Source organism: Peromyscus eremicus, chromosome 19 (assembly GCF_949786415.1).
Source record: "Peromyscus eremicus chromosome 19, PerEre_H2_v1, whole genome shotgun sequence".
NCBI classification, from domain to species: domain Eukaryota; kingdom Metazoa; phylum Chordata; class Mammalia; order Rodentia; family Cricetidae; genus Peromyscus; species Peromyscus eremicus.
In genome coordinates, this window is record NC_081435.1 from 12,250,494 (window position 1) to 12,278,351 (window position 27,858).

The 27,858-nt window shown below is 42.0% G+C and overlaps 1 protein-coding gene across 1 annotated transcript in view; it reads left to right on the forward strand.

Annotated features, from left to right (window-relative positions):
* Asxl3 (ASXL transcriptional regulator 3) overlaps positions 1 to 24,840 on the forward strand; it is a 105,718-nt gene extending 80,878 nt beyond the window's left edge. Inside the window, exons 7-10 of the mRNA XM_059246469.1 lie at positions 5,527 to 5,623; positions 10,054 to 10,159; positions 14,102 to 16,052; positions 19,458 to 24,840. Of these exons, the coding sequence (XP_059102452.1) occupies positions 5,527 to 5,623; positions 10,054 to 10,159; positions 14,102 to 16,052; positions 19,458 to 23,204 (5,901 nt within the window). The 3' untranslated portion in view covers positions 23,205 to 24,840. The remainder of the gene's footprint in view (positions 1 to 5,526; positions 5,624 to 10,053; positions 10,160 to 14,101; positions 16,053 to 19,457) is intronic.
* The last annotated feature ends 3,018 nt before the right edge of the window (positions 24,841 to 27,858 follow it).

Sequence of the window (27,858 nt, forward strand, 5' to 3'; positions counted from 1 at the left end):
TGCCGTGAACAGACATACAACTGAATAACAAATAATCTTCAAAGAGAATATAAAATATCTCACAAACAATATTTGAAAATAGTTACATGTTGAAATAACATTTTAAGTAGGTCAAATTAAATAAAATGCATTCTTAGAAATAATTTCATGTTTCTTTATTCTTTTGCAATGCAGAGACAAAAATTAAATTCACACATGAACGTTGTTTTTATTGCTGTCAGATAGCTTTGCTTTATAGTATTTCCACATAGAAGTCTGAACTATCCCTTTGAAATGCCAGATTTTATCGTGACTGGCTTAAGGCCCCAAAGGTTTCTGACTCCATTGGGGCAGGGGCTGAATGCTGTATGGAGTCCAGGGCTCAGTAGGTCCTGTGGCTGGCCATTCTGCCCATGATAGTGGACTGCCTTGGCCCCCTCTCTTTCCCTCACCCACACCTGAGGATTCTGTTTTTATCCTTTGCCTTGCTCTTTCCCACTTCTTCCACGTGTGGCCGGAGTTAGTCCCTTATTAACAGCGAGTACGAGGGACGCTGTCTAAGCCAGCCCTTTGCTACCTGCGCACACTGACTTGCCTCTTTTCCTCGGGCTTCTGCTTTACATTGAACAGCTCTCCACTGACTATAGAATGAAATCCAAGGTGCATGTGTTTCTAGATGTGAGTCATTGTTTGCCCATTTTTCACAACCAGCCCATTTCTCACTGTTCCTCTAATGAGTGTTCTTACCATGTTGGGGAATCACCTGGAAGAGAAACACAATTAAGAAAAAAGAAAAATAGTGCAAAAAACCATGTCTAGCTTGGTGGTCTGTTGTGTCAGCACTTAGGAGATGAAGGAAGAAGAAGAGGAGTTCAAATTTATCATTAGCAACAGGGTGAGGCCATCCTGAGCTATATGAGACCCTACCTACCATATCCACCCCCCTCTCTCAAACACAAATAATTTAAAATGTTATTTTATTAATTATGAATTCAAATATTAGATAATATTGCATAGTGTTTAAGTAGCAGTGTTTGTCTATTGCTTTGAACTCTAATTGACATCCATCTATTCCTAAACGTTTTTGTCTTTTTTTTTTTTTAAAAGACTCTCACCCTGGTAACCAGGATGGCCTAAAATTCACTAAGTACCCAGGCTGTCCTCAAACTCACAGTAATCCTCCTGCCTGAACCTACCAAGAATATGATTACAGACATGTATTAATGTATTAACCAGCTAAAATGTTTTAATAACCAATGTCAAAGGCAGATGATAAACTCATAAGAGTTTAAATCTTTATATCATGCCAGGATCTGTGCATGAACATATTTTTCTTTACGCTTACTATTTTCCCTAGAGAAATCATATTGGTCAGTTTTTCCCTTGCTAATTTAAAAGGAAGAATAGCTGATCAATAGTTTAGCTAGACACTTCATCATGAGAGAAGATTTTTCAGAATGAATGTTTCTATCATGGCTAATAAAAAAATCAGAATTTATAGCTCATCAATAAATAACTAACCTTTCAGAAATGTTTATTGTTCTAGTTCATTAAAGCGTTATTTCTTTCAGACAGTATTTTTTAAAGGCCATAAAATTAATCGTGTATTTTAAAAGCTTTATTGGCACGTATTTCTTAAGTCTATTTTAGCCGCGGTGTTTAATTGTGCTGTCTTACATAGGCCGGGAACCTTACTTTTCATGTGCATTCTATTTGAAAAGAAAATGATTTTCCTCCAGGGCCAGCTTCCATGTTCTCGAATGTGTTTATATCACACTTGCTTTTTCATGTGCTCAGATCTTGAGAATCTGTCAGAGCTAATCTGGATCTGCTGTTTCTTTGTGTCTTAAAATTAGTAACCAAGCCCCCAGCCTGGCAGAAAATGTGAAACAGAAATTCTGGATGTGAGCTGCCAGAGAGAAATTTCAAATCTTCCACTAACCAAAATAAGGGTAGCAAGGAAACCATTGTGAGATTCTGCACATTGCATAGACTGTTAAAGCTGCATCAGCTCCGTGCATATCCCCAAATGTAGAACGAGTTAGACCTGTCTCACTGTGCCTTGTGTACATGGACTCCTCAGTGCACAGGTTCCTTTGCATTGTGGGGAACTTGTCCTCCACCTGCTAATCTTATTTTAAATCCACCCTTGAGACAAGGATCTACTTCCATATTCACGTCTCTCCATGGGGTAGCTTTTCTCTTTCACCACGGAGGCCCACATGCAGCCTCTGTCCATGTTGCAGGCTTAGAGACGTATCACTGAACATACTTGTAACATCCCTGGAAGGTCTGCTTGACTTCCAAGGCAGATATTAACCTACTCCTGCCAGAGTGATACTGGGGATTTCGGAGCTTCTTCTAACATGCTCAAGGTGTGTTCACCTCCTTGTTCCTGAAGACCTTCCCCCATCCTGAGTATTGCCAAGCCCTACCTTCCTTTGATCATCTGTCCCCTAAATCTTCCAATGGCATTTTAGTGATGTCTCCATATCTGCTGCCCATTTCCCTCAGCCACCTTTGCAGGCCTAGATCTACAAGGCTTTTCTGAGACCAACATTTTAGAGTGTTTTGGTACCTAGAGTAGGGCCTCACAGGTTCCATGGATTGTGGCTCAGACTGGAAAAGGCCATGACATGTAGATGTAATCTGAAGGGGAAACTTAGACCTGGAGACCATTAACCTGGAACCTCACATTTACTTGAGAAGCACTCAGTAGACCAATCCCAGGTAGAGGTTAAAGCCTGAATTCCTTGGCTTATGACTTATTTGCTTACAATCATTCCTGTTTCCCATGGACCTGAGTTGTTCCCAGGTTGTTCCTGAAGGTTGTCTTCGAGACCTCTGTACTTGAGCAGAAGTCCAAGACTTTACAGGCTTGGGTGGCACTAGGGCATCCAGTCATTATCCTGACTGGTATATATTTCACAGGCTTCTTGACACAGATGGAGTTTCACCACTGCTGGTTTATTCTAGCACTTGTAGCACTTGCAGTGTGTCACATGAAGACCACTCTGTCACAAGTACTTGGAGGGGGATAAAGGGATGGAAGGAAGTAGGAAAAAAGAAAAGAAAGAACAAGGGTGATAACTGGTGGGTTAGCTACAATCTACACTAGTCTTAAGCTTGACTTAATTTCTGTTTGACATTCCTTTTATCTCCTCTTAAAACCCATTTATGGTTATCCTTAGACAGGTTCTTCTGCTGGTAGACCTGGTAGCAGGACCCAGACATCACCCCTGAGGCATCTGAGCCTATGGCCATCTTGCCACTAATCACTGCATTGGTCCTACTTTGCGTGCACCAAGATGTGCCAGTGAATGTTCAGTGTTCCCAGCATCATCCTACCTGTTCCTCTCTGAAAAAGCAGCCCTCTGCCTCTGGATGATCCCATTTGTGTAGTAGATCTCCTTTGCCTTATGATCCTACCACATGAGAGATGCAAGGTATCCAGGCAAAGCTTAGTTACCATAGTGTTCTTAACTCATCACTTTGTCTATTAGTAGACTATTTTTAACCTAGAGATGGTTATGCCTCCATATTACATTTAGAAGTATCTGGAGACACTTTTAGATACTGCATCTTAGAGAGGGGTTGCTGCCAGTAGCTCATGCATCAGGCATGCTATTAATTTTCCTGCAATGCACAGGGCGTTCATGACCCCAAATAACAGTAGTACCTAAATGAGCAACATGTCCCAGGAGAAGTGATTCACCTTGGAGCGGGGCTTCAGATTTTACTGAATCTGAAACTTAGAGAACAAGATGCATGAAACAGGCAAGTGGGTCCTGGCACTAGCTCATCTAGCTCATTCTATTCTTAGCTCTCAGATCCACATATCCTAGCCATTTGAAGACTTACCACCAGTGGTGCCTAATAGTTCAATGGTTAGACCAAATTCTGAAAATGATATTCTTGAATTATCCATTCAAAAGATATAATGGCTGGGATGTTTTTCACAAAAGGTAAGAGCTTGCAATGCTGACCGTAAAGCTATACCACAGCTACTATATTAAGTTACTTTACAAGTCCCTGTAATCAAATACCCTACAAGAAGCAACTGAAGGAACAAAGGCTTCATCTTGGAACATAGCTTAAGGATACAGTTCATCATGGTAGAGACATCGTGATGGTGGCCACATGAGGCAAATGATTACAAAGTCTCTGCAACTAGGAGCGAGGTGGAGATGAACATTGGCGCACAGCTCATTTTCTTCTCTGCATCCCAGCTCCCAACCTACGGGAGTGGTGTCACACACAGTCAGAGTAGGTCTTCTCGTGTTAATTAGCCCAGTCTAGAAACTCCTTCACAGGCTTGCCCAGAGGTCTGTGTCCGAGATGATTCTAGATTTTGTGGCAGTCAATATTAAACATCCCAACCACACAGAACTAGATGAATGGAAAGGCTATAGAAGAAACAATCATTTGCTCCATGTGGAACAGATTGAGAACTTAAGGAGAGGGACCTTTTCTTCATCACTAGCACCCACAGAAGAACTAGGTACGTAAGCTTATACTGGTGATCTAAGAAGTATCTGTTAAATAATGGTAAAAATGGAGAGTAAACAATGAATCAATGGAATCCTGTGTTTAGTACATTGACTACTTTAGTGGCTGCCAATTTCTTCTTAGGTAGCGATGCCCTCAAGTTAGTCAGCAGCACTCTCATGTTCCCGATGTCTGCCTTTCCTCAGTTTGATTTTTCATGATCCAGTCTTGGACAGACAGTATGTGTTTTCAGAATCCATATTCCTCTTATGAATGATGACTTATCTGACATATTCATGGAGTTCTTGCATTAAATCTTTAAGATGGTTATTTCTATGGATGAAGCTAGAGTGCAGAAAAAAATACTAAAAATGAGGATATATACATGTAATTGTGGGCTGGCAGGATGGGCAGGATCCACAAGGTGGAAGGAGAGAAACAACTCAGTCAGGCATCTGCTGACCTCTACATCCACACCACAGTGTGCACACAGCACACACATTTACACATGTGTGCACACAATTTAACAGATCCTTTTTGTGTCAGCTGTGTGAACTTACTTGCTTGCTCCTTGTATGGGTGCTGGCAGAGTGGAAGAAGACCCTCTCCTCGGGTTCTCCACACCACACCAGTTCCACTTTGTGCATAGATTTGCCCTTCACTCCTCATGCCCACCTATGCGTTCCCTCGGCCTTTATCTTTCAGACTTCTCCATTCCCAGTCACTTCATGCTTAGCTGCTTGGCACTCCCTCATCTTTTTATCCCGTATAGTCAGTCCACAGTTACAGTCAGGGACAGAACTAATTGTCTCTGTGCTGGAATTCAGCAAGAGAGGGCATGCGATTGATGCCCCAGGAGTCATCTTTTCTTCAGTTCCTTTCCTTCCTTCTTTCCTCCTACATCAGACCTTAATACACACGCACACGCACACACACACACGCACATGCACATGCACGCACACACACACACTCAATACTACTCAGTTTTTGCTTCTCCTTTGCATGCTTTCACTTTGAATCGTTTCTGATGGACTATTGTTTTGTCCGCTTATTTCCTAGATGGGAAGTGATGGAATTTTACGCCTCAGTACTTCAGCTCTGAATAATGAATTCTTTGCATACGCAGCACAAGGGTGGAAACAGCGACTGGCAGAAGGTAAATTTCCGTTTCCTATTATTATGTGACAGGCTAGAGCATGTGTACTGTGTTAGAAATGGGTACTATGTTAGAATGCACACGTATTGCTAGAGCATATGTACTGTGTTAGAATGCACCTGTTCTGCAAGGGCATATGTTCTGTGTTAGCATGAAGATACTATGTTAGGGTGTACATGCTCTGCTAGGGTATATGTACTGTGTTAGTATGAAGATACTATGTTAGGGTGCACATGTTCTGCTAGGGCATATGTACTGGATTAGCAGGTAGGTACTATGTTGGGGTGCACATGTGATGGGTGATGTCATTCTGTATGCTGTGAATATGTGTTGCTCTGATTGGTTGATAAAGCTGTTTGGCCAATGGTGAGGCAGAATAGGGTTAGGCAGGACATTCAAACTAGAGAGGAGGAAGAAGAAAGACAGAGCAGAGGAGATGCTGCTAGCCGCCCAGAGGAGAAGTGAGATGTAAAGTACTGGTAAGCCACAAGCCATGTGGCAAAGTGTAGATTTATAGAAATGGGTTAATTTAAGATGTAAGAGCTAGCTAGCAAGAAGCCTGAGCCATTAGGCCATATAGCTTGAAAATAATATAAGTCTCTGTGTGTTTATTTGGTTCTAAGCAGCTGTGGGACCACAGGGCTGCAGGAGATGGGCAGGACCAGGAAAACTTCCAACTACACATATGCTCTGCTAGGACATATGTACTGTGTTAGCATGTAGGTACTGTGTTAGAGTGCATGTGTTGTGCTAGAGCACCTGTACTATGCTGGAGTGTACATGCTTTACTAAAATACACGTATTATGCTGAGTGCTCATGTACTATTATGCTAGAGCACATTTACTATATTAGAGTATACTCACTCTGCTTCAGTGCATGTACAGAGTACACATGCTCTGTTAGAGCACAGCACACACACACTGCTAGAGCACTGTTAGAGCACATGTGCTATGTTAGAATGTATATGCTCTGCTAGAGCACACATACTATGCTGAAGTGCACATATGCTATTAGAGCATACATATTAGTAATACACTCTGTTAGAGAATACACACACTGCTAGAGTTCACACACTATGCTAGAGTACACACACACTGTAGAGCACAATACTCTGTGGAAAACACTGTATAAAATACACACACTAAGGAGAATTCACAAACTATAGAGTGCACATACTCAGTAGAGTACAGACACTGTAGAATACCCACACTGTAGAGCACACACTCTATAGACTACACGCACTCTGTAGAGTACAAACACTGCAGAGTCCACACTTTCTATAGAGCACACTCTGTACAGTAAACTGTGTAGAATATGCACACTGTAGAGTACACACATTCTGTAGAGTACACACCCTATAGTGTACACACACCATGGAGTACACACACTGTAGACTACAAACACTGTAGAGTATACACACAGTAGAGTACACACATTGTAGAAGACACACAACAATAGAATACACACACTGTAGACTACAAACACTGTAGAGTATACACACAGTAGAGTACACACATTGTAGAAGACACACAACAATAGAATACACACACTGTAGAATACACACAATAGAATACACCCATTGTAGAATACACACACAGTAGAGTACACTCACTGTAGAATACACACACTGTAGAATACACACAATAGAATATGCACACTGTAGAATACACACAGTAGAGTACACTCACTGTAGAATACACATACTGTAGAATACACACAATAGAATATGCATACTGTAGAATACACACACAGTAGAGTACACACACTGTAGAGTACACACACTGTAGAGTACACACACGGTACAATACGTACAATAGAATACACACACTGTAGAATACACACACAGTACAGTACACTCACTGTAGAATACACACACTGTAGAATACACACAATACAATATGCACACTGTAGAATACACACACTGTATAATACACACAATAGAATACACACACTGTAGAATACACACATAGTAGAGTACACACTCTGTAGAGTACACACACTGTAGAATACACACACTGTAGAATACACACAATAGAATACGCACACTGTAGAATACACACACAGTAGAGTACACACTCTCTGTAGACTACAAACACTGCAGAGGGCACACACAGTAGAGTACACACACTGTAGAGTACACACACTGTAGAATACACACAATAGAATACACACACTGTAGAATACACACAATAGAATACGCACACTGTAGAATACACACACAGTAGAGTACACTCACTGTAGAATACACACACTGTGTAATACACACAATAGAATACACACCCTGTAGAATACACACATAGTAGTGTACACACTCTGTAGAGTACACACACTGTAGAATACACACACTGTAGAATACACACAATAGAATACGCACACTGTAGAATACACACACAGAGTACACACACTCTGTAGACTACAAACACTGCAGAGTGCACACACAGTAGAGTACACACACTGTAGAGTACACACACTGTAGAATACACACAATAGAATACCCACACTGTAGAATACACACACAGTAGAGTACACACACTGTAGAGTATACGAATTCTGTAGAGTACACACCCTATAGTGTACCCACACTGTAGACTACACCCACTCTGTAGACTACACACTCTGTAGAGTGTACACACTGTAGAATACACACACAGTAGAGTACACACACTCTGTAGAGTACACACTCTGAAGAGTGCACCTTCACATGCTGTACTGAGCTTCGTGTCTTCCTCTGACTTCCAAATCTTCCCAACTCCTCCCTGAGATACATTTTTCACTTAGTGCGATTCCACCCTTTTCTAAAGGAGCTCACTAATTCTTTGATGATAGTGGGCATTTTAATATGTGACATTTTTGAAGAATGTGTAGTATATCATAGACATTTCATATGAATGTTGTTATATAATATCTTTGAAATGATGACATAGTGTAATCCACTGTATTTTCTAAATCTCCTGGATTCTGGGGAAACTCTGACACTCCTTTTCCCTGAAGCTTCTGTCAGCATTTCCTTTCTTTAAACTCAACCCAGGGTTTTGGAAAGACTAAGAAAATCAAATGCAGCACTGTACGCCCTTTGCTCCCACTGGCTGGTGCTACTTGAATACCTGAACTCCTTCTAGCGAATTCTGATCCCTAGAGTTCATACCTTCTCTCAGTCTTCACATGTCACTTCCTTTCCTCACACTGCATTTTATTCTAGTTTATTTGCGCCTTTTACCGTATTTCATATCAAACAGCAAACTTTAGACATTCATAGTATATTTTAAATTGTTCCCTGGGCCTGTATTTTCACACCCTTTCACAGCTTCCTTAAGCTTACTCCTTTTTCATAGTAAATGATGACATCTCTAAAATAACACTTTCTTTTGAACAGTACAGTTGCTCCAAGCAGCCTTGGTTACCTCCTAGGTTCATGCTACTGTCTATAAGCTTCCAGTTCTGAAGGGTCCTCGCTCCACACCCCTGGTCTTTTTCCAGTGTTTGTAGATCTCATTTGCTTGTTTCTCACACTCTAAGTCCCAGCCCAAATACTCTACTAAACCTAGGACTTTTGCTTTTCTCTTCTTCCTTCTGCTCTCTGAACGGTCCCCTGACCCTCACACTTGGGTACTCTAAAACTGAAAGTATCTGTGACTCTACTTTTAATCAGATGCCTGTTGGCATCCCCACTGTTGCTGGCCCACTTGTAATGTGCGTCTTCCCCTCCATGCTGTTCAGGCAGGAGTCCTACGATTTCTCCACCATCTTGTCACTTTCTTTCCAGACTATTTACCTGGCTTTGCTCTGCCACCATGGGATGCCATCAGGAGCTCCTGTCTCCTGAAGGAAATACTGATCTCTCTTTAGAGTGTGCATTGGGTAATTGACTCCAGCCTTCCTTTCTTATTTAATTTCATCCGATGTTCTGCTCAGAATTGGCCACTCAAAAGGACATAAATATGTATATTCATGTCTCCGTGCCTTGTGATCTAATCACTTACATAAGCCTGATCATCCTTTAAAAGTGAACTCAAAAATCAACTCCTAAATGTAATCCTCTTTAATTGACTTAGGAAAAATTAAGTGCTGCCCTCTCTCTACTTTCAATGCATATATTATCCTTATGGCCTGTACAGGGCTTTTGACAATATTTCATAGTCCATTATGTTCCTTCTGCTTCCATCAGGATGATTTCCTCCAGGACAGTGGATATACAGTTTCATTTGCAGCCCATAGCATGTAATACCTTCACCAAATGTTTTAGAGTTGGTCTAACGTGAAATGACCATTTGAGCGATGTTCATAAAAGGGGAAATAGTAGAAATGTGATCATGGCACGTCTTACCTTTAACATTCAGTGAAGTTTACTCAAATGAATGACATGTGGTCTTTTTTGAATTGGCAGAGGACATGGCCATTTTAATTCAATTTATTGCCAATTTCTTTCTAGGAGAGTTTACCCCAGAAATGCAATTACGAATAAGGCAAGAAATTGAGAAGGAAAAGAAAACAGAACCTTGGAAAGAAAAATTCTTTGAGAGGTTTTATGGAGAAAGGTAAGTACTAGAGCTTTTCTCTCATTTCTTTTAGAAGGAAATGAAAATGTAATTCTCTGCTTCACATGGCACCCTCATATGCTGTAAAACTTAATAAACCTGTGATAAAAGGCAATGGTCCCCCAGTGTACGAAATTGCAGGTAAAATTATAGTGGCATATCAGCACTTAAATTTTAAAAATGGGTTTTCAAGGTTTATAACATGTTCATGAAAATTCATCTTAGACCAAAAATTACATGTGGAATCCTAAAGAAGTCAATTTTGATTTTCTTAAGTGGGTTTTGATCAAATTCTCTTAGTTTTTATCCACATATATTCATTAATGAATATTGCAAAGACAAGGAATTTTAGAAACATTTAGTTCTCATACTTGTTCCTTATAAATACTGACTTCATGTGTCCATTGTAGTAAGTGTGTGTTGGAGAGAAGCTGAGGTATTATGTTCCACTTTATCTGTGTAGCCTGGGTTTATTGAATATTTTGAATATGCATTTGAGTTGGTTTACTTTTTTTTAATACATTTTGTGTGTGTGTGTGTGTGTGTGTGTGTGCGCGCGCGCGGGCGCGCGCACATGTAGAAACATCATGCACAGCACCTTGTCGAAGTCAGAGAACAACTGGAGGGAGTCGGTTTTTCCTTTCCACCTTGTTGCTTCAGGGTCTCAGCCATTGCATTTTGTACTCCAGGTGCTAGCCTGCCCTGGAGCCTTCAGTTGAGTTTCCGTCTCTGCCTCCCACCTCACTGGAGGAGTGCTGGGATTGCAGGTGCTCCCCATTCTGTCCAGCTTTTTGCATGGTTTCTGAAGATCCATCTCTGGCTATTATGCTTGTATGGCTAGGACGTTTATCTGCTGAGCCATCTCCCTGGCCATGCTTCTTTAAAAAAGTAAACAATAGTAACCACATGGACATATGGTAGTCACTGAATTAACCTGAAAGCAGTTTCCCTCTCCATACTGTTGAGCAGAGAGACATGGTTTGGCAAGAATCTCAGTCTCAGATAATCAGATTTCTAGGAAAGGAGATTCAAATGCTATTGATTGTAGCTCCAGGTCTTTGTAGAAGAACTTGTTCTGACTAATGCTTGTATGAAAGACACAAAGATGGTTTCAGGTCATGTCTTCTGTACCATTTAGTTTTGTTTCACAGATTTCTCCTGTCAGTGAGTAAAATAATCCCAGGAATCTCACTTGAGCTTTTCTGCATAAGGAGTTCCTGCTAAAGGTGCTTTGTATGTGCAAAGTCTGGCCCATAAAGTGCTTCCTGGGCAAGTATGAGGGGCTCCAGAAACAATGTGAAAGGTGTGTGTGAAGGCACATTTGCAACCTCAGCACTTGGAAGGTGGGGTTGTTGGTCAGCTGACCTTACCTGTTTCATCAGCTCAAAGGTCAGTGACAGAACCTGTATCAAAGGCCAAGTTGCATGCATACGCATACACACACACACACACACACACACACACACACACACACACACACGAACAGTGGGAGGCAAATAGATGGCTCAGCATTTAAGGGCACTTGCTGTATAATCATGAGGCTCCTAATACCCACATGACAAACTTGCCATCCTGAAAATACCTGTAACTCCAGCTCCAAGAGATCAGATGCCCTTTTATGGCTTCTATACATTCACCTGTATATATACATACACTCATGTAGATACATAAACACATATAATTAAATAAATATATAGATAAATAACTAAATACTATAAAGCCATGTCTGAGGAATAACACTGGAGCTTGACCTCTAGTCTCTGCAAGCACACACACCAATGTCCACATGCACACACATGCAGCTGCACACACATGAAACACAGCACATGTATACACACTCATATACACAAAAGGCTTCTTATTCAGCATGGGCTACCCTTGATGAATTGTCCTCGTTAGTAGTATAATGAGGACTCTTTCTTTGATTGCTCTAGCAGGGTTCTTACATTCACATACACACATGCAAAACTAAATAGAGATAATTAATATATTTTCTCAAAACTCAAAAATGGGGCAGGCTAATAATATGTCTTCATGTATTGTCATTAACAGTATTACTTAAGCCAGGTACATCAAAGGAATCCTCAATGGAAAATTTAAACATACACACAGATTTCAAGACCCACTTGAAATAAATATACTGATGTATCATCTCTAGGAGTTGAACCCAGAAATTCACATTGTAAGAAACTAGGTCATACTGAAGCCTGGCAGCATTAAGAACCATGAAGGACAAGAAGCCCACCCATAGGTGCATCTACATTGCTGTTATTATAAAAGGTTATATATCAGGGAAAGTGAAGCTAAGTAATATTATAGTTTATATAATGAAGTTCAGTAAGTTGCTCAAAATCTTAATTCTATAAATAATTCTCATAAAAATTCACAAACACGCACATCTTCCTCAAGAAGTTTGGATACTTCCCAGATTCCCAAGAACACTTGATGAAGAGGCAGAAGAGGAAAGCATGAGTAACAACTTCCCACCATGTTTTTCATGCTCTGAAATACAAGTTTATAGTCTGGAGCTTTTTCTTTCTGTAGACCAGTGGTTCTCAACCTGTGGGTCATGATGCTTTCATAGGAGTTCCATATCAGATATCCTGCATATTAGATATTTACATTACTATTTATAACAGTAGCAAAGTTACAGTTATACAGTAGCAATGAAACTAATTTTATGTTTGAGGTCACCACAACATGAAGAACTGTATTAAAGGGCCATGGCATTAGGAAGCATGAGAACCACTGCTGTAGACCATAAGTAGGTTGGTTTTTTCACTCCATGACATCACTTAGCTTGCTCTTTGCTCTTTACTATCTTAATTTCATATTGGAGAACTGACACATGACAATAACTTCCTCTTTCATTTCACTATTCTTACATTACCTAGATATCCCACCGTATGAGAGATTTGCTGTAGCACCAGACCCTTTTTAGTTGACTGACACTGTTTGTCTTTTTATTGCTCTAAGTTTTTCTAAGAATATTGCTATCCAAACCTTTCATTGCCTGCACCCCAATTTGGCTTCATTTATAATGCATTTCTCTACCATCTGCTGCTGATGCTGCAACTTAAAATGAAGAAAACATTGACTCACTGCAAACTTCACTATAATTACACTTAGCCTGGCTTGGGTACCTAACGGTGGGATAGATTATCTTGGAATTTTTCTCTGCTGTCCTGTATGGAATATCTTCATAATAAGGCATGCACACACATTTGATTGACACAAGTATCATCTGGCAGAATAACTTGAATAATTCCAAGTTCTTTTATTATTCTTCATATTTAATTAGACAATTAGATGCCAAGAAAAAAATTGGGTAGCATTTCTTTTTTTTACTTTATTTTTTATAACCTGAGTGCTGTTTCCCCTCCTTCCATGGGCAGGCCTCCCATGGAGGTCAACCAAACATGGCATATCGAGTAGCATTTCTTAGATTGGTTTTAAGATAGCTAATCTTTAGAAGTCATTTCAGTTTTAAAATTTGATGTATTTCACTAAATTTCCATTCATATTAATTATTTCCATTGCATACTTTAAAGACTTTATAATTTTTATGTTATAAAAACATCTTTTTACTTTCCGACTTCAGAAAAATAGGATTTTATTTATTCTTTGATTCTCTGGCCATATTTTCTGATTCATTGTTTTATTTATAACATTCAAATTCCCTTTACTAATACTTGGTAAAATTTATAAAATCTTTGCTTATAAAATAAATATTGCCTTTCTTAATTAGCTGAAGCTTCTTTTAGGTGTAAGGGCAGTACTAAGGCTATGTCAGGAACTATTTAACATAAATTAATCATGTGACTTAGTGGTTTTTCTGATCAAGTCAATACATTTACTTTTATTGAATACTGAATTTGTAAGAGATCCATTCTGAGCCTTTTGCTTTATGACTGTGTAATGATGTCTCTAATTTCTGCTCAGATTGGGCATGTCCAGAGAAGAATCCATAAAGCTCACTTCTGGACCAAACCATGATGGAGCTGCAGGGTGTTCCTCACATGGGAACTCTGGCATTCCAGGTGCTTCTGCACAGACAGCATTAGAAGAACAGCAACCAAAAATCATGAAAAGTTCAGCTTCCTCGGAGCCTGACTTCTGCTCTACCATTTGCCCTATGTTAGAGGTTCCAGTGAAGGATGTAATGACAGAGTCAGAAACAGAAGACATCTTTATCCCGGAGGAATCTGTGATTCAGGAGGAAGTGGCAGAAGAGGTAGAGACTAGTATCTGTGAATGCCAAGATGAAAATCATAAGACCATTCCAGAGTTTTCTGAGGAGTCTGAAAGTCCAGCCACCTCTTGTGAAGAGCCTCAGTTAGCAGTCCCTGAAGATAGCTTGGAGTCCTGTGTTGTAATGAATGATATTTTAGAAACTTTACCTCATATTGAAGTGAAGATAGATGAAAAATTGGACTGTCCCCAGGAAGAAATGTCAGTTGTTATTGACCAACTAGAAATCTGTGACTCTCTTGTTCCTTGCACTTCATCTGTCACTCATATCCTTGATGCAGAACAGAAGGAACAAGGAACCACTATAGTGACCAGCACTATAACCCTGAGAGCAGAGCCATCTCTGGAAAGCCAATTTCCAAATGAGGGAATCGCTGTAGACATGGAGCTACAGAGTGACCCTGAAGAGCAGCTCTCGGAAAATGCTTGTGTCTCTGAGACTTCCTTCTCCTCTGAGAGCCCAGAGGGAGCATGTGCCAGCCTTCCATCCCCAGGTGGGGAAACACAATCCACGTCCGAAGAGTCATGCACCCCAGCCTCTCTGGAAACAACATTCTGTTCTGAGGTGTCTAGCACTGAGAATTCAGATAAGTACAGCCAGAGAACCCCTGCTGATGAAAGCCTTCATGTGTCCTCGATGTCAGAAGTCTCTCCACTAGCCACCTCACCCGAAATCTCAGAAGCGTCTCTAATGTCCAACTTACCGCTGACATCCGAGGCATCACCAGTGTCCAACTTACCTCTGACATCAGAAGCATCTCCAATGTCTGATTTACCACTGACATCAGAAACTTCCTCAGTATCTTCCATGCTTCTCACCTCTGAGACGCCTTTTGTATCCAATTTGCCTGTCCCTGCAGAGACTTCTCCAGTTTCTAACTCTTCCGTGAATGAAAGAATGATGCATCAACAGAGAAAGTCACCTTCAGCTTCTGAAGAAGCTCTTTCTCCACAGAAAGATGACTCTTCTGTCCCCACCAAGCCCCTGGGAGAGAACCTTATCTCCCACCCTATGCCTTTGTCCAACATCCCAGAACCCATCAGCATGAGTTCTTCCATTGTGCCTGAAGCACTCCCACCTGAAGAATTGCACAGCCAGACTCTGAGTCAAGAGCCTTGTCACACTCACGTTGAAATGGAGAAGCTCTACCCGCCTTCTATCCCAGAACTTCCCTCTACAGAAATGATGAAGGTTAAAAACCACAGTGTCCTGCAAAGAACGGAAAAGAAAGGGGTGTCCTCATCATTAGAAGTCCCTGTCTTTTCTGAGGAGACAGAGACTGAGGGAAATGAGATTCCACCAGCTAAACTCCAGGAAAAGCAGTATGTCCCATCAGTAGATAAGGTTCCGTTTTTAGAAGGCTCAAGAAACAAAATACATAAGCAGACCAGTATACTGAATAGACTGGAGACCTCACATAATTCCAAAACATCAGAGCCCTCCAAGTCACCCGATGGGATAAGAACTGAAAGTAGAGAATCAGAGATATCAAAGAGGAAAACTGTGGAGCATAGTTTTGGAATTTGTAAAGAGAAAAGACCCAGGATAGAAGAGGACCAGTCAGCCCGAAGCCTAGCATCCTGCAGTTCACCTGAGAAAGAGCAGCCTCCACGAGAGGAGCCTAGGGTGCCCCCTCTTAAGGTATGGTATTTTAAAATAGACTATTCTGAAAATATAGTCCCATCTTTAGAAACTTAATTTTTTCAGAAATTAATTAGATACTTCTCTTTTTAGGCTTCATATAGCAAACTATAAACTAATCTATTCATACCAACTCTATCATTAAATTATCTTTTAAAAAAACGGCATAGAGGAGCCTTCAGAGATGGATGGGTGGCTAAGAACACTTGCAGCTCTTGCAGAGGACCCATGTTCAGTTCCAGCATCCATATCAGGTAGCACAGCAGCACCTATACCTTCAGTTCCTGGGGATCCGATGCCTTCTGTCCTCCATGGTACTTGCAAGCACAATGTGGCTCATATACATATACATACACATACTTTTTTTTTAAATCATAAACTATACATTGAGCCAATACAAGAAGACCTGAATCACCCATATGTTTTGGCAGCAGGATTTAAGAACACTGTGGAGAACAGCAGGGCCTAGGGAATCCTACACAACATTTGAGGATTTTAAGATACAGATGAGAAACTTGGGAAAGTGCGAAAGGTATGTTACAGTTCCACGGGTTTGGGGAAAGTGGTCATAGGCCAGTCTAGGACTGAGAGATGAAGATCCAACAAACACTGGACACCCAACCACCACTGCCAAGGATAAGGAACCTGTCTTTTGGGCCACTTTTGAATATTTCCTATGCAAATTAATAAAATTTCTTTATTAACTCAGAGAGAATGCAGTAGATACACCAAGAAACCCAAAATTTAGTTTCCAAGATATTAAAGAGGCCTCAGACGTCACCAAATTATAAAGCTTTTTGGACAGATAACCCTGTTTGAATGCTTTTATTTTATCCTGGATCAGTTTGTCTCTTTAGAAAATACATAGGTTTAACACGTAGGTGGGTAAGGAAACTGAAAATTAAGGTTGATTCAAAATAAATCTCTAGTAGCATATTTTGCTATGCTTTGCCATATTTATTTGTGGCTTTTGCCTATGCCAATTTGTATGTACACAGTGGATAATGTCCTCATCACAGGGAACTGTAGAATTAAGAACATCTTAAGCTTTTAACAAGTACCAGCCTCTCAATTTGCTCTGCTACACCCCACCTTATAGGTGATTCAGGATCTTTACAAGCCTGAGTTTTAAGAGTGTGGTTGTAGTTATTTTACTTAAGAAAGCCATGTCTATTAAATAAGATTCTAAACATTAAAATGGCTACTGTAAACACCACTTAATAAATCACTCTACTATTTAATTTCTAAACCACAGAAAGAAAAACATAAATATACGTTTTCGAGGAACTATTTTTATTAGATATACCCATGTTATTTTTCTAATCAAAAGCTGATTTTCTAAATGTTACATGCTTTATTTAAATATATATTAATGGATTAGGCAGGTATATGATAGATACATGATAGATGATATATTTATACAGAAAGACAAACTATTCACTTAGTATTTGAATGTGATCTCTTGATAAAGCAGATTTAGGTAGAATTTTAACATGTTTAATTATTTAGACTAAGGGAAACATAAAACTGAAAAATGTAATCCCTCTGGCAAATAGGTGATTCTTGGCTATGGATTGAAGAACGTGGTTTATAAGCAGTTTGTACATAAGAAAAGGGATTGCTTAGAGAGAAGGGATATTCTACTAGAGGTCCAGAAATACATCCCAGGTGGGAAGATCCTGTACCTGTCAGGAAGTTATAATGCCAATATCCTTATATGTTTGGGAGAAAGATAAAAGTTTTCTAGGAAAATTTTGTTCAAAATGGGAAAGGGAAAGACACAGAGCAGATTCCTATGAACAGCAGAGTTAGGAGTTCCCAGACTCCCTGTCACTGTCTAATCCCTGGGCAGATAACATCCATTGGAAGTGAAGACAACAACCAGAGAGCCCTTCCAGTCCCCAAACTGTAATTCTGAAATTTTTCTTAGTGATTAGGTCATCACAGCCTTACCATGGGAGGCTGCATGCTAGCTCTTGTGTCCCCCAAATGAGTTCATGACTTTTTAGCCTATTAAATAGCAAAACTAGGTAAGCAATGTAGACTGGGCAACAGGTACAGTATACCTTTAGATGGTCAATATTAAAAGAAATCCCAAACCACATCGTTTTGAAGCATAGAAGTAGTCAGCCAACCACTCCTGCTTTTATGAAAATGCCATGACAGTACAGACCTCACGTACCGCATCCTCTATCTACAGAAAACCACTGACCAGAAATAACTGAACTCATTTATAAATGTCCATAGTATGCTTATTACACACGTTAGGCAGCAAGCTAACTGGTCTGTCAAAACCATACCACCCTCCGATCCTGGAGCCAATGAGGCACACAGTGACCTTCCAGAGAAGGGTCACCTTTACAAAAAGCCAGGGTGAGAGAGCTGTGGTCTTCAGGCTTCTTGGCCAGAGCTATTTTCTTTGAACTAAATGAAAGGAGATTAAACTAGGAGAAAATAGCTTAGATGGTTTGTTTTTCTCTAGCAGGGAAGATAATTTTAAAGGTAAGTATCTCTAAGTCTTTTTGCCCTGTCTGTCTGTCTGTCTATCTATCTATCTATCTATCTATCTATCTATCTATCTATCTATCTATCTATCACCTATATCATCTATGTATCTATAATTTATTATCTATCAATCTGTCATCTATCTATCTCATTTATCTACCTATCGTCTATCCATCTCTCTCTGTCATCCATCTATCATCTGTCTGTCATCTATCTATCTATCTATCATCTGTCTGTTTTTGAGACAGGGTCTCTCTATGTTGCCCAGGGTGACTGGGAACTCATTATATAGCATAGGCTAGCCTCAGACTTTCACAGTCCTCCTGATCCTAAGTGTGCTTCACCATGTATGATCTAATCTTATGCCAAGAAGCATACTATTTGCTCTATTTATACATGACTTTAAGAAGATTCAAGTCCTGCTAAATGAAATCACTGGCTGATGTCTTCATAAATGAAAACTTCATGTCACATTCATACTGCATTTATTGTTTCTTTATATCCTAAAGATTCATTCAGACATTGAGATATCTTTCAGTCCACATTATGACTGAATGCAGCTCACGCCTACCCACTAACCACCTTTTTTAAGGCTGAGGTTCTCCTGGAGGCCAGGCCTGCTTTAAGCTCAATACATAGCCTAGGATGAGATCTGATCTCACTGTATAGCCTGGAACTAGTTATGGAGACCAGGCTGGTTCCAAGATCACAGAGAATAACCTGCCTCTCTGTCCTGCGTGCTAGGGCTACAGTGATATAACCCAGGACTTTGTACATGCTAGACAAGCTCTCTACCAACTGAGCTACATCCATGGTCCTCATCCTCCCGTTGGGTTACCATACCCCACAATCATCCTCATTGGTTGCATACTAATACTAACCATCTTCTCCTTCTTTCAGATACAGCTTTCTAAAATTGGGCCACCTTTTATCATCAAGAGCCAGCCAGTCTCCAAAGCAGAGTCCCGAGCATCCACTAGCCCATCGGTCAGCAGTGGTAGGAACACAGGAGCCAGGACCCTTGCAGACATCAAGGCCCGTGCCCAACAAGCTCGTGCCCAGCGTGAGGCTGCTGCAGCTGCTGCAGTTGCAGCTGCAGCAAGCATTGTCTCAGGAGCCATGGGAAGCCCAGGAGAGGGTGGGAAGGCAAGAACCCTGGCCCACATCAAGGAGCAGACCAAAGCTAAGCTCTTTGCAAAGCATCAGGCCCGAGTCCACCTCTTCCAGACCTCCAAGGAGACCCGGTTGCCCACTCTCAGCTCCAAGGAAGAACCTCTCAATATGGAAGCCTCTTCTATCCCTGAAACAAAAATGGAAGGTTCCACTGGTGTCATCATCATCAATCCAAACTGCAGATCTCCTAGCAACAAGCCCACACACCTCCGGGAGACCACCACTGTATTACAGCAGCCTCTGAACCCGCCTCACATTCCAGAAACTGCCACTGACTTGTCTGTGCATAGTTCTGATGACAACATACCTGTGTCACATTTAACTGAGAAAATTGTCTCATCTACCTCTTCTGAAAATAGCAGTGTACCCATGCTTCTTAATAAAAATCCCATCAACCCCGTCCCTATGTCTGTCTGCAGCACTGCTGTGTCGGGAGCAATTAAAGAGCATCCCTTTGTGAGTCCTGTTGACACATCTTCTGTCCTCATGTCTGTTGACGGTGCAAACAGTACGATTTCTGCTTGTAATATAAGCATGTTGAAATCCATCCAGGGATCTGACACTCCATGCATAGCCCTTGTACCAAAATGTATCGACAGGACTCCTATCCCAGCTGCTCCAGAAGGTACTGGACGGTCTAACTCCATGGATGGTAAGACCCTGCTTGTACCCAGCAGCAAGGCTGCTAACTTAGTGTCCAGTCAGTACACATCTGTGCCAGCTCCCACTGTTGGAAGTAATTTGCCAAACCATCTCTGCACTAGCTCTGTCTTGATTCCCCCCACGGGGATTAGTAACAGGTTTGCTTCTGAGAAGATAGCCATGTCTGGGAGTGAAGAACAGGCCACGGTGTCCATCGGTGCCACCATGAGAACAGCTCTCAGCTGTGGCGACTCAGTGGCTGTCACTGATCCACTCGTTTCACGCCCACCCATCGCAATGTTTTCGGGAAACATGCTCACTATAAACTCTTATGATAGTCCTCCCAAACTAAGTGGAGAAAACTCGGACAAAAATTCAGGGCCCCGAAACAGGACAGACAATTCTGGAAAACCTCAGCAGCCACCAGGGGGCTTTGCCCCAGCAACCATAAACAGATCGATTCCATGTAAAGTCATTGTGGACCACAGCACGACCCTGACCTCCAATTTGTCTCTGACTGTCTCCATTGGAAATGCAGAAGCAAGCTTGGATCCCCAGAGTAGGCCAGTGAGGACAGACATACCCATACAGCCTGTGGCATGTCCTCAAGTGTCAGTCATTAGTAGACCTGAGCAGGTCACAAGTGAAGGTGTTGACCATGGTTCTGTTTTCATTGCTACTTCTACAGCTAAACAGGACTGTAAGACACTTCAGGCCACTAGCACGAGTCATCGAGAATTGCCCCTTGCTCTTCCAGATAAACTAAATGAAGTGGCGGCACCTAGTCATGGCTTTGCTGAGCAGGCACGAAACTCGAGTACTTTCAAGAGTGAAACAGACACAACCTGTAGCAATCAGTATAACCCAGGAAACCGGATTTGCTGGAGTGAAGAGCCAATGAGAAACACGGGACAGCCTGTGGTTAGTCACTCGGGTTCAAGTAAACAGAAAGAATATCCCGAGCAGAGTGGGCTGAAGGCTGTCAAAACAGAGCATGCCAACTATGCACACGTGTCAGATCTCCACCCTCGGAATCTTGTCACCAATGTCAGTCTTCCTGTGAAGCCCGAACCCCATGAAGTAGACAAGAGTTTTAGAATGGACACAGAGGATTTCCCTGGCCCTGAGCGTCCTCCTCCAGCCCCAGAGGTGACAAACAGTGTCAGTGGTCAACAAACACAGGCCACGAAGCCTTCCGCCTCTAGCCCCGCAGAAGAGGCTATCTCCTTGGCTACAGACACCCTGAAAAGACTTCCAGGTGCAGGCAGCTCAAGCTGCCGCCTGTCTTCCGTGGAAGCTAATAACCCACTGGTGACACAGTTACTGCAGGGCAACCTGCCTCTGGAAAAGGTGTTACCGCAGCCGAGACTGGGAGCCAAACTGGAAATCAACAGGCTCCCTCTGCCCCTTCAAACTACCTCAGTGGGTAAGACAGGGCTGGAGAGAAGCCTGGTGGAAATGCCGTCCAGCTCCCCAAATCCAGACGGTAAAGGCTATTTGGCAGGAACTCTAGCACCACTCCAAATGAGAAAGCGAGAAAACCATCCCAAAAAGAGAGCAGCCAGGACTGTGGGAGAGCACGCTCAAGTTAAATGTGAGCCAGGGAAGATGGCGATGGAGCCAGATGTCAAAGCGGTACCCTGCGTCATCAGTCCAGGCGTGAGTCAGCTAGGACACAGCCAGCCATTTAAGCAAGAACGGCTTAGCAAGTCCTCCGTGGCCAACAGGATCATGCCCAGCCCCGAGGTCAAACAACAGAAACGGCTGTTGCCTGCATGTAGCTTCCAGCCGAGCCTGTTCCATGTGAACAAAAACGATGGCTTCCACGCTGACACTAGTACCTCACACAGACAGCAGTTCTACCAAATGCCCATGGCTGCCAGGGGACCCCTTCCCACTGCTGCTCTGTTACAGACCTCTCCCAAGACCCCAGTGGGCTGCAGTGCATTTGCCTTCAATAGGCATCTTGAACAAAAGGCATTGGGAGATGTTAATCTTCCGTCAGCACCTCACCAGCTAAGACTAGCCAATATGTTGTCCCCCAACATGCCCATAAAGGAAGGCGAGGAAGGGGGAGGCACCACACACACAATGCCAAGCAAAGCAGTGGTCCATCCTCCACTGCCACTTCCACCACCCCCTCCTCCACCACCCCCTCCACCCTTGGCCTTGCCCCCACCACCCCCTCCACCCCCTCCACTACCTCCACCTCTCCCTACTGTAGAAGTCCCATCCGATCAAAAGCAACCACCAGTTACCATGGAAACCAGTAAGCGACTTAGTTGGCCCCAGTCCACTGGCATATGTAGCAATATCAAATCAGAACCTCTTTCTTTTGAGGAAGGTTTAAGCAGCAGCTGTGAACTGGGCCTGAAACAGGTTTCGTATGACCAGAATGAAGTGAAAGAGCAGCTGAAGGCCTTTGCATTGAAAAATGCAGATTTTTCTTCCTACTTGCTCTCTGAGCCTCAAAAGCCTTTCACCCAGTTAGCTGCTCAAAAAATCCCAGTGCCCCAGCAACAACCGCTCTGTGGAAGTTACCCGACCATACACTTTGGGAGCACAAGTTTCAAAAGGGCAGCATCTGCCATCGAAAAGTCCATTGGGATCTTGGGGAGTGGCTCCAGCCCTGCCACCACCACAGGCCTGGCAGGGCCGAACACTCAGATGCCAGTTCAGAACTTTGCAGACAATAGCAACACTGACGAGTTGGAGCTGAAATGCTCTTGCCGGCTCAAAGCCATGATCGTGTGCAAAGGCTGTGGAGCCTTCTGCCACGACGACTGCATAGGTCCTTCCAAACTTTGTGTAGCTTGCCTGGTTGTCCGATAAGAGCTGAGTGAAAGATGCAGTGCCCCCCCCCCCATTTTTAACATGAAAAAGCCTAACAGGATTAGCAAGGAGTCAAATAAGGCATTGACTTCTATGCTGGCATATCCCATTGAGGAGCTAGTCATCTGTTTCTTCTAGGTGATTATTTTCTTACATCTCTCATACAGGGGGAGATGCAGCACGCAGGAATGGCTTTTGCCTGTTCAGTCACCATTCACAGCTTCGATGTGTTTCTGTCCGTGTATACAGATCACTGCCTCATTCTTTTTCTTTCTTTTTTTCATTTTTCTTTCAATCCAGGCCTAGACAGTAAGGGCATCCTGAGTTGTCTAATCACCAGATACGCAGATGTTGAAAAACTATGACAAACATGACCTAAGTTGGCCAGGTGTCTTTCCATAGATTGGATATCACAGCAAACATTTCTGCGGTGATGCTGTGGGACCTACCCATACCCAGTGGCTCGAGGCATAGTAGGAGCGGGAGCCTAAAGATACGATTCTTCCTATTTACCCTGATCACAGAAAGTACATGAAGGATGTGTCAGTGGCATCCACTGTACCAGCTCTCTTTCCTCCTTTCTTACTCTTTCTCAGAAACTCACAAAAAAACCTGAATTGGCTTTGGATTCTGTCCACAAATTGTGGTTGACTATGCATTGCATCTGAATTGACAGCGGAGCTCCGTGCTGTAGGTGGTGTGATTCTAGCCCTTGGATATCCAATAATATAAGGTCCATTGGCTGATAATCATGGGACCAGAGTATTGTGGTGTTCCACTTGTGGGTTTTAAGAGCAAATATGAAAACCCATGTCCTGATATTAGAAATAAACAATAAAATGCTGTACATGCATGTATAGTGGGTTGATGATGTAAGGTAATAACTATTCTAATCACTCCAATCCAATAACCACATGGAAACTGGGGGTGTGGGAAGCAACTATTGCTCTTACTCACACCAATACACTCTGACCTTTGCAGAGATGGGCCACCTCCTTTTGCAAGTTGGTAGGAATTGATGATAGGAACTACAGAAGGCTGAATGAAGGGTAATATTTTTCCAGAACCATTTCTCCCCTCTTGATTCCCAGTCTACACAGTTGTCTTTGACTCTGAAATAACCCTTATTTTCTAAACTTGCTCCCTCCTGCATGTGTTGCTATTTCTTTCCTCAGCCCTAGGAGAGTGGGCTGGAAAAGGAATACTGCATCTCAGTTATCTTCAGTGTTTATCCAGTGAAAACCCTGGAGCTGAGCTACTTCCGTCTACTGACTACTCTCCCACTGGAGACAGCTGTGCTTGACAAGGCTCTGTTCCCCAAACCAAGCTCCAAAGCACACAAGACTAAAGGAAGGAGAAGTACACCCACTTAACTTCAAACTCAGAGCACAAAATGCGAATGCCATTAGTCCATTGATTGTGCCTGTAGAATTAAAAATTAAAGAATTCAGAGGGAAAAATCTCATGTCTAGGGTCAGAGTGAAAGATATTTTCATGTGGGATCATCTTGTCAACGTAAACATTTCTGACATTCCTTGAAAATGTATCTTCAAAAGTGAACTGGAATGAGTAGAAACCCTTCATACATTCCTGAAAGAAAACAAAAAACCACTATGTTTAAAAAAAAAAAAACAAAAACAAAAAAAAAACAACCATACTAACTGGGGTGGGGTACTTTCCTCTAAATCTATTATTGTGATGTTGCCAAATTTCCTTAGGTGACAGAGACATTGTTCTAACAAATTCCTGAAGGTGAAAGGTCCTTTATCTTAAAGACAAGCAAAGAAAGGGCTGCCTGTGGCAGTGACCCTGTGCTTCAGTCCTGTCCCTGCCTTTTCATATGAAAACTATCTATTGACGATGGAAAAGTCAGTGATGCACTTAGCTATAGCCCAAGGACTGCAACCTTAGGGCCAGGCTGTGAGCTGCCTGCCTGCCTGGGTGTAGCTGTGCCTATGGGTGATGCCCTTATGGTCTGCTTGGGTATGATATCATCTTAATTTTGAAGCTTGTGCTCTTAGCCTCACAGCGGGGCACCCCAATACGCAGTGACACTTGCATGCCTACCCCTTCCTATTTAATCGCTGCTACTCCAGCGCCAGATACTGTCTACACCAGCAGATTCTGAACTACAGCGTCAGTACCTGACACCTGTTAAAGAAAACCAAGTCTTCGAAGCCTTTGCACTCTGTATGAGAGGGACAGTTGAGGCTGAAGGGATACTGGGCTCATTGTCAGTTGCACCTTTGTTGAATACTGCCTGCCAATTGCTTCCTGGGAATAAAGAAAAGTGTCCTTCTGTATGTTTGGATATTTCACATAGTAAGTTTGGAAATTCAAATGTTGATAGTGCATGGATTCTGTCACCCAGGTCCAAAGAGCATAATTTTTCTAGAACCAGCTTCTTTTCTGCCCCAGTTCAAATTCTGGACATTCTCTTATTGTTTATTTTCCTGAGACATTATCTTTGGAGTGAGTATAGTAATGAAATTCAGGAGCAAAATGTCGGCTAGGTATTTTGTAGGTATGCGTTTCACGTTTATATAAAAGCCAGCCTATTCGAATTAGGCAAGCAGCTTCCCAGCTTCCTGATTCCACGTTTCTGCGTGTGTGCAGCTCAACATTGCTATTTACTATGCGGCTGTGGTGATGTAATGTGCAAACTTCACGTGTGCATTTTCCTGGTCACTGGACACTGTTAGTCCCCTATCAGGAACTGAACTGGCACGTGTAACATGTATTTATTTTTAATCACAAAGGATGTATTTCTCAAAATAGCACTTTTGAAGCAGGGGAGGGAAGGAGACTACCATGCCCTATTCCCCTCCATGTGATATGCATATGCCTGAGGTGTATAAAACATTTAGCTAGTTAATGGGCATGTTAATAAAAGCATTCTGATGCAAATTCATTTTCAAAATGAAAATATTTTTCCTTCCCCAAAGTGAGAATGCAAAATACAGTGACCAGAGCACCGTAGTTATGTAGACTGTTTCCCTGTGAAGGCCTAGTGTTAAGAAACAAACTTGAAAACCTATGAGCCTGAGCCAGGTTGCTAGAAAGACTTCATGGCAGTATGTGTTTCTGGGGTGAGCTGTAGAACCATAGCTGACTTCTGGACCTTGGATATTCTTACTCAGTTCAAAATAAGCATAGAGAAATCAGCTGGTGCCTGTGGTGCTTCATGATGTAGTCAAAAATAGTACTTGAAAGAGTACACAATGCTGCAAGCCAGACTCCTTTACAAACACTCGCACAATTTCAAAAAACAAATAAAAACAAACAAACAAACAAAAGAATTGCTGTGGCCAGTCTCCCAGCTTCTCTGGGTGGTGTGATGACGTCCAGGTGTTAGATGCTGAAGCCCAGCTTCACTACTGCCTGGCCCTAGCCTGGTGTGGGAGCCCAGCATCCTAATAGCTGACTGGGATACCTACCCCATAGAACACACAGATCTCAGACTTGAGGTCCACCTGTGTTCCCCGAGAACAATGTGAAGAGTCCTGGGACAGAACTCATCCACCGTCAGGGGCCTATGTAGCCAAAATGTCACTGTAAGAGTTGTGTTGCTTCCTCTGTCCTCATGGTTGTCACTGTAAAGCGAACAAAAGGCATTTTTACTATAATTTAAAGGAGCTGCTTTTTTTAATAGCATACACTATTTAGCTTTGAACTATATTTTATAGTCACAGAATAATCTAGACTGTAGAGAAACTTTGCTGTGTTTGTGCTGTTCACGAATGTTCCAGAAAAGTGCTTTACCTGGTTTCCCCCTTCCCTGGCTCTCCTGTACCCTTTCCTTGCTTTGCAGAAATCCGATCTCATTCATGTTTTCAGTACCATTTTTTTTAATGTGTTTGTTGTGGACTGTTCTTTCTTTGGGTCAGTATTCTAAATGTTTACATTTGTTTGACATTAGCCCTGTAATGCCTCTTTTTTTGTTCAAAGGCGGAATTTTCTCCTCCAGTAAAACAGCAAAATGTGAAGTCCACCCAAACACAGCAAGCATGGCACACACAGACTGGGGGCCCAGGCCCTGACTGTACACAGACATTTCCTATCAGCATACGCAAGAGCGAAACCCTCCTTCAGTCCTCTACCAAAGAATATATTATTCCCACAGGAAAAACTCAGAAAGGTGTGTAAAAGCCTCAGGAGGAGGAGCAGTTCATCCAGGAGACTGCTACAATTGAATAATGGTATGCTTGCTTTGATACCTGACTAAATGTGACTGGCTGCAACAAGCATTTCAGAAGAAGGTTTTAGGCAGTGTTTTGTTTAGAATTCAGGGATCATGCATTCTTTAATGGTGCTGTTTGTTTTTTTATTTCTTTTCTACAAAGAATAAAAAGTGTTGCCTACAAAAGTAACTGCTCATGATAATGTAAGTTAAATGGAATGTCTGTCTCTCTATGTTTCTATGTTTTTCCTTTTCTCCAAGTAAGAATTTGGTTTCAGTATCAAAATATTCTGGAGAAAATAAAGAAATGAAAACATGAAACATTTGTCATTTGAATTTGTTAATGCCATGAGGTTTGAACACTCCATTCAGGAAAACAGAGAAAAAGCATATACCATTGAATTATCTATTCATATTTTTGGTGTGAAGAACTGTCAACATGTGATTGTAAGTATTGGTAACAGTAAAAACAGA